The 12,613-nt window shown below is 50.9% G+C and overlaps 1 protein-coding gene across 2 annotated transcripts in view; it reads left to right on the forward strand.

The window, feature by feature from the left end:
* HIF3A (hypoxia inducible factor 3 subunit alpha) overlaps positions 1 to 8,329 on the forward strand; it is a 29,414-nt gene extending 21,085 nt beyond the window's left edge. For both annotated transcript variants that reach the window (XM_054710808.1, XM_054710807.1), the window contains 4 exons: positions 665 to 933; positions 2,147 to 2,264; positions 4,121 to 4,199; positions 8,138 to 8,329. In XM_054710808.1, coding sequence (XP_054566783.1) covers positions 665 to 933; positions 2,147 to 2,264; positions 4,121 to 4,199; positions 8,138 to 8,235 — 564 coding nt within the window. In that variant the 3' untranslated portion in view covers positions 8,236 to 8,329. The remainder of the gene's footprint in view (positions 1 to 664; positions 934 to 2,146; positions 2,265 to 4,120; positions 4,200 to 8,137) is intronic.
* The last annotated feature ends 4,284 nt before the right edge of the window (positions 8,330 to 12,613 follow it).

Genomic DNA, 12,613 nt, shown 5'->3' on the forward strand with positions numbered 1-12,613 from the left:
ATTTGAAGGCTTGACTAGACTAGACAATTCATTTCCAAGGTCACTCGCTGGCTGTTGGCAAAGTGGGCCTCTCCGTAGGGCTGCTCACGACACGGCTTTCCCCAGAGCAGTGGTCGGCAAATGGCGGCTCGCGAGCTACATGCGGCTCTTTGGCCCCTTGAGTGTGGCTCTTCCACAAAACACCACGGCCTGGGAGAGTCTATTTTGAAGAAGTGGCGTTAGAAGAAGTTCAAGTTTAAATAATTTGTCTCTCAAAAGAAATTTCAGTCGTTGTACTGTTGATATTTGGCTCTGTTGACTAATGAGTTTGCCGACCACTGCCCCAGAGCAAGTGATCCGAGAAAGAGAGGGCAACAAAAGCCATGGTGTCTTTATAGCCTAATGTTGGAAGTCACACACCCTCATCTCGTCAAAAACCTATTGTTCCCAAGGCAACCCTAGTCACTGTGCCAGGGACTCCACTAGGGCGTGAGCACCAAGACGAGAAGATCCTCGGGGGCCATGTTGGCGACTGGTTACCACAGCGTCCTTATACCCACTTTACAGACGGGAACCCTGAAGCTCAGAACGCAGGCACACAGCTCTGAAGTGGTGGAGCTGGGACTCCAGCCCAGGCCCATCCGAGGCCACGGCTCCTGCTCTAACCCCCCGCTGCCCTCCGCAGGACGTCGATGCCCTGGATTTGGAGATGCTGGCCCCCTACATCTCCATGGACGATGACTTCCAGCTCAGCTCCAGTGAGCACCTGCCCAGGCTCTACCACAGACCCCTGGGGGTGGCCCCCCGGCCTCGCGCTCGGAGCTTCCACGGCCTGTCTCCCCCAACTCCTGAGCCCTCCCTGCTGCCCCGCTGGGGGAGTGACCCCCGGCTGAGCTGCTCCAGCCCTTCCAGAAGGGACACCTCCGGCCCATCCAGGGCTGGGGCTCGGAAGAGGTGAGCCACAGTAGAGGAGGGATCCCAAGGGAGAGTGGAGGGTCCCTGAGCCCCCGTCTTGCTCCGGCCTCATTCTCAGCAGCCCTCCTACACTGCCCTGCCCAGGCCGTACCCACAGTGAGCCCCGTGTGGCATGCTTGTCCCGGCCTCTATGCCTTTGCCTAGGCCGTGCCCTCCCCCTGGAGTGCACTTCACCGTGCTCACCGTCTAGTCCAAGCCCACCCGTCAACCAGGCCCCTCCTTTGGGACATATTTGTATCTGGCCTCCTGACGGTTTTTGTCACAGTTAAGAGGACTCGCCACAATGTCAGAGACACTGTCTAGAGCTAAGTTTCTAATTCCTTTGAGAATCTATTGAAAACTATGGACTCTTTCCCAAGAAAATGGACATACACATGGAGACACATACTTTTCATGTAATGTCAGAGGGCCCGTGTCCCTCTTCCAAAGACGTTAGATTCCTAATACTCAAGCTTTGGCTTTCCACGCTGTGGGCACATGCCCAGTTGGTCTCCAGAGTGGCCTCTACTGTCCATGTGAGGCTTTTATGCATACATCTCAGCATTCCCCAAGGCTCCCAGCTTAACACTGGGTACACAGCGGGTGCCTAATAAAAACTTGTTAAGCGCAGCCGGCGTGGCTCAGTGGTTGAGGGTCAACCTGTGAACCAGGGGGGTCACGGTTCGATTCCCAGTCGGGACATATGCCCAGGTTGTGGGCTCGGTCCCCGGTGTGGGGCGTGCAGGAGGCAGCTGATCGATGATTCTCTCTCATCATTGATGTTTCTATCTCTCTCTCTCTCTCTCTCTCCCTTCCTCTCTGAAATCAATGAAAATATATATATATTTTTAAAAACTTGTTAAAATGAGGGAGGGAGGAAATTAATGAATATAGTAGGTGGAGGGATAGATGATGGATGGATGGTAAGTGGGTGAGTGAGTGGATGGATAGATATGTGAATGAATGGAAGGATAGATAGATGGAGGTTGTGTGGGTGGGTGATGGATCATTGGCTAGATGAATGGGAAGATAGATTGGTGGATGGATGGATGAATCAATGGATGGAGGGGTGGATGGATGAATGGGCAGGTGGATGGATGAGAAGATAAATAGGTGCTTGGGGGAGGGAATGAATACTCACCATCTACTCACACCAGGGCCCACACCTGCCCATGTTTGCTGTGTTCTGAGATTCTTGCCTGTTTTCCTCCAGGACCTTGGCCCAGAGCTCGGAGGATGAGGCCGAGGGGGCGGAGCTGCTGGGGGTGAGACCCCCTAAACGGTCCCCTAGCCTAAGACCCGAAAACTTCCTACTGCCTCCTCTCAGCCTGGTATGTGTGGGGATTTGTGGGGTTCTCTGGCCCTCAGAACCCAGCAGGCTTAAGCTTGCTCTTCTATGGATGGGAGAACCAGAGGGGGCAGGGCCGATAGTCAGAGAGAAGGTCGGTAACCCAGCTGGAGCTAGGACCTTGATATTTTAGCTCAGGTGAGGGGTATGAAAGGGCTTTGGACATTTAGGTAAGTTGGAAGGAAGTACTAAGAAGACACTTAAGCAGGGGAAGGGGGAAATGACAAGGGTTAGTATCTGCCCCTGTAGGCCCCCTTTCAAACCTAGAGCAGGTTTTGGCCTTGGATGATTCGTGTAGTGTTAAGTGTACAGACACTGAAGCCTGACTGACTTGGGTTCCGGTCAGCCACCTAGTGACTGAGACCTTGGGCAGGTGATGTCCCCAATCTGAGCCTCAGTTTCCTCATCTGGAAAGTGGGAGAGTTACATCTCACAGGACTGCCATGAGAAGCAAAAGAAAACCAGGCCCTTCACTGATCCTCAGCGGGCAATAGATAAATGGGACAGAAAAGCAAAGCACACGAGAACAGCATCCCTTCCCCTGCATTCTCCCTGCCTCGTCTGGCCCTGGTTGTTAATTCTGCACCACAGCAACCCTTTCTAAGAACCAGCCTAGACTGTGTGACCTCCACAAGGCCTCCCCCCAGGACCGTCCATGGCTCCCTACTGCCCACAGAAGAGCTCTCTGGCTCCTCGCCCAACAGGGCTGTTTGGACATGAGGCGTGTGATGGGTAATACCAATAGCTTATATTTATGAGTGCCTACCCCAGGCCAGACACTGCCTGCACTAACGCCTTGCATGATTAAATTATTCAATCCCCATGACCATTCTTGAAATATCACCATCGTCACCCACACTTACAATGGGGAGTTTAGGTAACTGCATCCGTTACCGGCTGGGCAAGAACCGGCACGCTCACAGGGGGTGTTGAGGAGAATCTAACAGGACTGTTGGCAATGGTGTGGGCAGCAAGGGCTGGTGCAGTGTAGGGAGCTGGCACCACCCCTCGCCTGAAGGCACAGAGCAGGGGATGGTCACTGGGTCCAATCAATGGGTCCATGTTGCCTGTCGCTGCTTGAGCCAATTCAGCAGGGACAGGGTTGAACATACATGAGTGTTTATTCCAATCCTGCCGGCAGCATGGGGGAGCAGCAGGTCACCCACAAGAATCTGCTCCGCAGCCCCCCTAAGCCAGCTGCTCACATTGGGTAGGACAGGATTACGTGGGGAAGCAGGGATTGCAGGCTGGGGTGGGACTCCACTGTTTGGGCAACAAGGGTGTTACTCTTTCCATGAGAATGGACCGCATTCCAAGGTTGACTCCCAGGTCCCTGGGGCATACAACTCCCAACCAGGTCAGAATGTCCTTTCTTTAACCAACACAAGGCAATCATGGTTAACAGAGCATGATTAATAACCCTGGCTAGTCCCCAATACCCTATTCTTGCCCCTAACAACTGGATCTTGGAGAAGGGGGTCTCTGCCTCATAAGAGCAGAAACCTTCTGTGGAGGGACACAGCCAACCCACAATGACCCAGCAGCTGGAACATCAAACACCCTCCTCTCCCTCCTCCCACCTGCCGGCATCTCCCATTGCATGAACCCAACAGGAACACTCAGAGCGCGGTTGCGCATTGATGGAGTCCACACACAGCCTGCTGGGCACAGAGGGGGCCACGAGGCTGGAGGGACATGCGGAGGGGGTCTGGGACGGTGACTTCCCAAAGTCACACAGCTGATGAGCAGCCACTGAACCCCACAGTGCCCTTAACCACTGCACCATCCTGCCTCCTAGGATAGTGATATGATGATGCTGGTTTTGTCTCTGCCCTGCAGAATTTCCTCCTGACAGGACCGGCCCCAGGGAGGCAGCAGGATCCCAGCACCCACCTCCTGGAACTGAATGAGCCCCTGGGTGAGTAGCAGCCCAGCTCTGCAGACGCTCTGGGTCCCCTCTGGGAGGGGAGGTGCCTGGGGCCTGAAAAAGGGGTGAGGCAAGCCTGAAGGTGATGGGCAGCTGTCAGTGCCTGGAGGTGACCTTGCTGGAAATATGCAGCCCCTCCCTCCTCTCAGGGGCTCTGGGGGGGACGAGGTGGGAGGGGCGGCCTGAGGGAGGCATGGAATCTGGGCCCAGCCCCACGCCTAGACCTCCTGAGGCCTGTGTCTGATTACGCGGTGGGGCTGAGTCACACCTCAGTCATTACCAGCTGTGTGGTTAGGGGAAACAATTTTTGCTTCTGGAGTCTCAGTTCCACCCCCACCCCATCCATTTACCTCAGGGAGAGGCTGGAGGACCCGTGACACGGGACAGGTTTAGCACGAGCCCTGTTTTATAGTAAACACTTAAACGCCTGCCTCAGTGCCACGCTGCTTCCACGCACCTCCGCAGAGGGCAGCGAGCGGGACAACCTGCTCTCCGGCCTGTGAACTATTACACCATCTTCCGGCACAGCTGCCAGCAGCCGGAGCTCCGCCTGAAACCTCCAGGCATCGGCCAGAGAGGCCTTTTCAAAGCACCCAGCTGACCCTGGCTGCCTCTGCTCCGAATCCTTCCGTGGCCCCCTAGTGCCCTTCAGAGAGACAAGTCTCCGGGGTCCGACTGCTGCCTCATCCCAGACCACACTCTGCTTCACATCCTCTGTTTCAGCCACAGTTACTGTCTTTTGAGTCATTCTGTCCTTTTATACACGTAACAAATGTGTATATAGAGAGAACACACAGGAAATGCCGGACACGGTCCTAGCAGCCAGAGACACGCTATGAACAAAACACAGCAATCTCTGCCTTTGCAGAGCTGACATTCTAGTGAGGGAGACGGTTCCGAATTGTTAACCTAAAAACATTCAAACCTGTCAAGTTTTTTAAAAATATATTTTTATTGATTTCAGAGAGGAAGGGAGAGGGCGAGAGAGAAACATCAATGATGAGAGTCATTGATCAGCTGCCTCCTGCAAGTCCCCCACCAGGGATCAAGCCCACAACCCAGGGCATGTGCCCTTGACCCGAATGGAACCTGGGACCCTTCAGTCCGCCGGCTGGCGCTCTATCCACTGAGCAAAACTGGCTAGGGCCTTGGTCGGCAAACTGCGGCTCGCGAGCCACCTGCGGCTCTTTGGCCCCTTGAGTGTGGCTCTTCCACAAAATACCACGGCCTGGGCGAGTCTATGTTGAAGAAGTGGCGTTGGAAGAAGTTTAAGTTTAAAAAATTTGGCTCTCAAAAGAAATTTCAATCGTTGTACTGTTGATATTTGGCTCTGTTGACTAATGAGTTTGCCGACCACTGGGCTAGAGCAAACCTGTCAAGAATTTTTGTGAGTTTGAGCCAAACTCATGACAATTGCCAGGAAGCAAAATCTCAAGGTATTGGGATAATGCTCCGGAGAATGGTGGTTTTCCACCTTGTTTTATACATTACATTAAAAGGAAGAGTGTAAGTGGGTTACATGAAATCCATTGGTGATAGATTAGAGAGGCAGGAGAAAGCAAAGGGGGCGCGGGGGGGGGGGGGGGGGGCGGGGAACACCTCTGGGATTGGATAGAAAGTAAAATGATAGGCATACTTCTTTTACTTAGGTGGGTGCAGGATAGTTAACCGTCAATAATTAACGTGATAACAATAACAAGGAAGGAATTTGTGGTCTCTGTTCTGGCACCCAGGGCATTAGGTTGTGCCCTGAGGAGTCTGGAAAACAGGGCAGTTACAAGTTACCCTGACATTTCTTTATATGTTACCATAGATGCAAAAGGACAATGGGCTCCGTTAAGGTAAAGGTTGACCTTGTCAGGGAAGATACAGGCCTAGGACATGACGAGCCACCATAACCGCTTTTAGTTAGTTTTCATTTCAGACCATCCTTTGTGGTTACTTTAGGTCTCTGAGTTTGCAAGACTGCCATGCAGGCCTCCCCTGAGCTAGTCAGGTCAGCATGTGGCCTTTTTCCGTCCACAGAACGAAGAAACAAATACAGTAAAGCGTGCAGGAGACAAGAAGTGCTACTGGAGAAAATAATGCATACAAAGGGAAAGGGAGTCCGGGGTGGGGGGATTTCAATTTTATGATTAGGCACGGTCTCCTTGAGAAGGTGACGTTTGAACAAAATCCTGATGGAGGTGAGGGAGCCGTGACAGTTTCTGGGGGTAGAGCGTTCCAGAGGGAGGGAACGGTGAATACAAAGGTCTGGGGTGGGGGTGCATCTGTCTTATTTGGGGGAAATAAGACCAGTGTGTGGGAACAGAGAGAGGAGGGGAGAGAGGTGTAAGGCAGATTACACAGGGCCTCTGTAGGGGCATTGCAATGACTTTTAAATCATCTTGCTTGTGGAGGCTGCCTCAGGGCCTTTGCATGTGCTGATCTGGGTACCTGAAATGCTTTTCCATCTATTCTTTGCCTAATGACTGCATCCTTTATTTTTAAGTTTTTTTTAAATTATTATTATTATTTTTAAAACCTCACTTAAGGATTTTTTCCTTCTTTTTTTCCATTTATTTTTAGAGAGAGTGGGAGAGAGGGAAAGAGAGAGAAATATCAATGTGAGAGAAACACATCGACTGGTTGCCTCCTGCACGCACACCAACCAGGGAGGAGCCTGCAACCGAGGTACATGCCCTTGACCGGAATTGAACCTGGGACCCTGAGGTCTGAAGGCCAACGCTCTATCCACTGAGCCAAACAGGCCAGGACTGACTGCATCCTTTCAGGGCTCATAGCACTCATCACAGACCCTATTTACATAGGGGTTTGGGTAGCTATTTGGTAACCGGCCGCCTTCTCCCTCTGCCTGTGGGTGTGAGCCCTGTGAAGGCAAGGGCCAGGCCCGTCTTGGTCACTGCTGTGTGGGCAGGCTGGCCAGTGGCTGGGCCCAGAGCAGATCGTCAGTATACATTTGTAAAGGAAGAGCTAACATTTATCTAACACTCACCCTGCCAAGATGTGTGCTAAATTTACATACATGACCTAATGGACTCCCCGAACTGGAATGCCAGCCCCACAAGGTTATGGCGTTTCATCCATCCTGTTCGCTGCTGTGTCCCCGGTGCTCACCTGTCCGAATTCAGATGACAGACCCGAGGGTGGGGAGCTGCCCGCTGAGGCAGGCACACTGGAATTCGCTAGCACAGGCAGTATTTATCCTATTGCGCGAGTACTCATCGGCTGAGTACTGTGGAGTTTACAACCTATTCCGAATGTCGCCTGGGTCTTATGGTCTCCTATTGGGTTATTTAAAAAAAAAAAAAATGGGCTGAGGCCTTTTCTAGCTGTCTCCACCTCCCTTTGTCTAGGCTAGGGGGATCTTCCTGGAACACAGCCACGTGCACAGCTCTCATACCCTCTCCCCACCCCCCACATCCTGTTTGCTCTGGGGAAATTCAGTAACCGACTGGCCACATGCTGTTTCTTTTCTATGAAGATGAACCTTAGAGGCATGTCTTGTCCAGTGCTCAGTGAATGAGGCAGACAGAAGTATCTCGGTTTTCCAGGCAGCAACAGCACTAGTTACTGTTCAGAGCACTTCACGTGGATTCACTCATTCACTCCTCACGCCAGTCTTGGGAGAGAGGCACTGTTATGAGCCCATTGTACAGATGAGGTAACTGAGACACCGAGAGGTCGAGCCACTTGCCCCAGGTCACACAGCAAGTAAACAGCAGAGCCTGGATTCAAACTCAGGTAGAGCCTGGCTCCTTACCTACTGTCCTAAATGTCCTGGACACCTGAGAAGCAGAACTTGCCCAAGACTTCACTGCCATCTGAATCCAGGAGTGCCTGCCTCACCACCCACTTTAACTGCCAAGAAGGGCTGACGGGTGGGGGTGGTAATTCCCCACCGGTTTACCTTCTCTCTTCCGCCACAGGCCTGGGCCCTTCACTGCTCTGTCTCTACTCGGATGAGGACGCCACCCAACCCAAAAGCCACTTCCAGCCGATGACAAGCTTGACCCAGGCCCACTGAGCCGGCTCCTCTTCCCATCTCTCTTCTTCCCAGAAAGGACCTCAACCACACTCCAAGCTGGCAGCCAATGAACAGTGGCCCCTGCCCACCTCGGGCCTACCTCAGTCGTCACCCCTGTCCCCCTCCCCCAGCCGGGGGCTCTTTGGGGTGGTCTCAGCCCAGTGACCTCTGGGAGGGCGGTCTCTGGCCCCTTCCTCCTCTGTCTCTCAGGACTTCCCTTGGGGTTCTTAATACTGGTTACCTCATTTCTTTCTCCAACTCTCTTGGCTTCATTTTGGGTAATTAGGGGTGGGAGGCTGGGGGTGGGGTCTGTGTTTCTAGGCCCTGGGGTGTGTTGATAACCACAATCAATCACATTTCTTCCCATCTTTCTGTTATTTTTGTTTTTCATGCTATGTTTTTAATTGCTATGAATCGCCTGGAGTCCATAAGAATGTGGGACTCTGATCTTCACACCCCCACTCAGGGTTCAATGGGGAGGGGAGCCTCGGGGCCAGACCTCCCCGCGACCCAGTGATTTCTCACTGAGCCCTTAGCCTCCCAAGCGGCCACCTAGCTCTGCCTGCCTGGCTACCTCCTCCACTCTGGACTTCTGTTGCCCCCAGCCTTGCCTGGTCACTGACTTTATTCTTGAATCTATTCTAGGTGTAGCCTCCAACTTCCTCTGCTTCCAGACAAAACAACCTCCAGCCTTCTCCAGTTCTAGACCACACGATTTCAGACTGTCTTTGGCTCCCGACTGCACAACCTCAGACCTTTCTGGTTCTGGAATGCACAACTCCCTACCTTCTCTTTCCAGACTGCACAACCTCCAACATGGTCTGGTGTAGGCCTAGCACCCTCCCAACCCCTCTGATTCTAGATCTGTCTTCTGCTCTTTCTCATTCTGGACTTCATTACCTCCAACTCTTATTTTCATACCCCATGGTCTCCAAAGTTGTCTGATTCTAGACCTCACAACCTCTAACTCCCTCTGGCTCTAGAGCCTCTGACCATTAGAATACCCTGGTTCTAGAACTCAAGCTCTTTCTCTGGTTCTAGACCTCTCCCTGTAAACTCCTTTGTTCTGGATGTCACACTCTCCAATTCCTGCTGGTTCCAGATCTTACAACTGTGTTTTCTCTGATTCTGGACCTCACAACCCCATGCTTCCTATTGGCTCTACTCTTCCTAATCTGTAACACATTTGGTGCCAAATCCAGACTTTCTAATTTCTAAATCCCATGATTCCCAGCTCATTCCTTTAAACTTTCTACACTCAAGATTTGCTTTTCTCATCAAAAAGAAGAAAATTGAGTTGTATGTCTTTTAAAAATATATATTTTTTATTGATTTCAGAGAGGAAGGGAGAGGGAGAGAGATAGAAACATCATTGATGAGAAATAGTCATTGGTTGGCTGCCTCCTGCATGCCCCACACTGGGAATCAAGCCCACAACCCGGGCATATGCCTTGATTGGGAATCGAACCATGACCTCCTGGGTCATAGGTGGATATTCAACCACTGAGCCATGCCGGCTGGGCTCTATGTCTTGATCTTAAAACCAATACCTCCAAAACCGGACACCATGCTCTAGTTCTTTTTTTTTTTTTTTAATTTCTTTATTGATTAAGGGGTCACATATTTGTCCTCATCCCCCCATTCCCATCCCACACCCCTCCCCACGGATGCCCCAACCCCCTGTTGAACTTAACCGCTGGATAGGCTCATATGCATGCACACAAGTCCTTTGGTTGATCTCTCCCCCCTCCCCCCAACCTCCCCTATCCTCCTTCTGAGGCCCGATAGTCCGATCGATGCCTCCTTGTTTCTGGTTCTGTTCTTGTTCATCAGTCTATGTTCTAGTTCTTTTTTATTCTAGATCTTATGACCTTTACCATTCACTGGTTCTAGACCACACAACCTCTAGACATTGCAAGTTCCAGGGCCCTCTGATTCTAGATCTGATTATCTATCTCCCTTTTCTCTGGTTCTAGGACTTGGCCTCAAACGTGTCTGATTCCAGACCTCATACTATAAAGTCCCTTGGTCCTAGACAGTCTCTAATTCCCCCTCACTCCAGATCTTATTATTCCAAATTACCCTGAGTTTAGAACCCAGACTTCAAACATCTTCTGATTATAGAACTTGCCTTCTAAATTTCTCTGGTTCTAGGCCTTACAACTCCCAACTCTTGATTCTAGATCGTATGACTCCAAAACCCCTCTAGAACTTGGTCTTCAGGCTTTTTCTAATTCTAGTCCTTACTCTACTAGTATCAATTCTTCTGGTGCTAGGTCTCACAGCTGCCAACTGCCTCTGATTTCAGACCCAAATTCTGGTTCTAGAACTCGGACTCCAAATGCTTCTGATTCTAGAATCTGAACCTCACCCTATAGATTCCTCTAGTTCTGAATCTTACAACTCCTGCCTCCCTGATTCCAGACTCCAACCACCTCACTTTATTTTGGTCTTCTCACTCCACTCAACTTGCCCCAATTCCTACTCTCTTTCTTGCTTTTAATCCTCATCTGAGGATATTTCTTTCCACGGCTTTTCAGAGAGAGTGGAAAGGAGGGAGAAGAGGGGAGAGAGAATCAATGTGAGAGAGACACATTGACTGGTTGCCTCCTGCACGTGCCCTGACCAGGAGCAAGGAGCAAACCTGCAACCCAGGTAACTTGCCCTTGACCAGGAATCAAACTGAACCCCAGTCTGGCTGGTGTGGCTCACTGGTTGAGCGTCAATCTATAAACCAGGTCACAGTTCGATTCCCGATCAGGGCACATGCCCGGGTTGCGGGCTCGATCCCCAGTGTGGGGTGTGCAGGAGGCAACCCATCAATGATTCTCTCTCATCATTGATGTTTCTCTCTTTCTCCCTCTCCCTTCCACTCTGAAATCAATTATAATAATAAAAGCATACTATCCTAATTAGACCGGAGGTCCTTCCCAACAAGGCCAGGGCTGCAAGGGAAACCCAGGTCCCGGGTGCCAGAGGGAAGCCAGTGCCAGCAGCCTGGGGGAGACCTACTCTTTCACAAATTTCATGCACCGGGCCTCTAGTATATATAGAATTTAAAAAAAAAACAGAACCCCTTAGGTGCCTGGCTGATGCCCTTACCACCCAGCCACCAATTAGGACCCTACTCTCTTAAGTCTTCCCACTCAAGATCCCTATACTCCAGGTTTCTCTTCTCGTGGACTTCATGCTCAAACCTTTCCATTCTCAATCTCATATCCTTAAATTCTCTCGACTCCCCACCTCAGCCCTCCAGATATGCATTTACTTTTATTTTACCCCAGGTATGTGGGGAACCTAGGGCTCCCTCACCCTTTGGGGGGTTCACAACCCAGACTTCCCCAGCCGCACAGGCACACGCACAGCCCTATCCATGTATCTCGAGGTGGGGAGTGAGGCTAAGACTCCTCAGTTCTCTGCCACCACTCGTGTCCCTAGACCCCCTTCTACGATGGTGCTACTCTTGGTCTTCCACAGGAAAAGGCCTTCCTCCCTCAGCCCAATTCACCCCCTTTCTGAAGGGCACTTTTCACTTTGTTTTTCAGGGAATTGCCTGTCCAGATGGGTGCTATAGGGGGAGAAGGGTCTCACTCACCCCTCCCTCCCACAGGGCCCTCAATAAATAAAACTGTGCTAGGCTGGGGGACGGGAAGGGACTGGGCCAGCCACACTGGCTCTGAAACCCACTAATCTCTGTACCACCATAAAGACCTCGCCTTGGTGGGCACCAGAACTGTGTGTGTGGGCTCATCTGTGGAGTTTACTTTAGGGGGTGTGGTTGCCCTGGGTGACAGGTGTCCACGTCACTTTGTGGTTTTGTATACATGTATGTGATTCTTTCCTATGTGGGTCTATGTAACGTGTCTGGTGATGATATCATACCGTATGTGTCTTTGTGACATAATTCTATGAACCTGTGTGAGGAGGGCATTGTAATTCCTTCTACATGTATATATTAGTATGAGTGAAATACTTTTGCCTAATGTGTTTCTAGTTACTTCGGGTTTCTGTGTTCCTGAATATGTGAGTATTGTGATTTGTTTGGTTTTTGTTTATTTTTTGGTTCTGGTGTGTGTGTGGTGAGATTCTGTGTACATGCATAGAACTGTTTGACACTATAATTCTATGTACTGATATCTGTGTGACATGATTTTCTGTACTTGTGTGTGTGTGTGTGTGTGAGATTGCATGTCTATAGATTCATGTGCAGACGGCTGTGCCTCTTCTGTCATGTCTCTGTGTATCACCCTCATAATCCCTCTCCGGCGTTCCACATAGGAATATTTTAAAGGGATAAAAACCACATTCAAGACTTGGCATTTGCTGCTCCCTCTGCCCTAAATAGCTTTCACTCTACCCCTCTCTTCCCTTGTTCATC

Source organism: Eptesicus fuscus, chromosome 21, assembly GCF_027574615.1.
Source record: "Eptesicus fuscus isolate TK198812 chromosome 21, DD_ASM_mEF_20220401, whole genome shotgun sequence".
Lineage (NCBI taxonomy): Eukaryota > Metazoa > Chordata > Mammalia > Chiroptera > Vespertilionidae > Eptesicus > Eptesicus fuscus.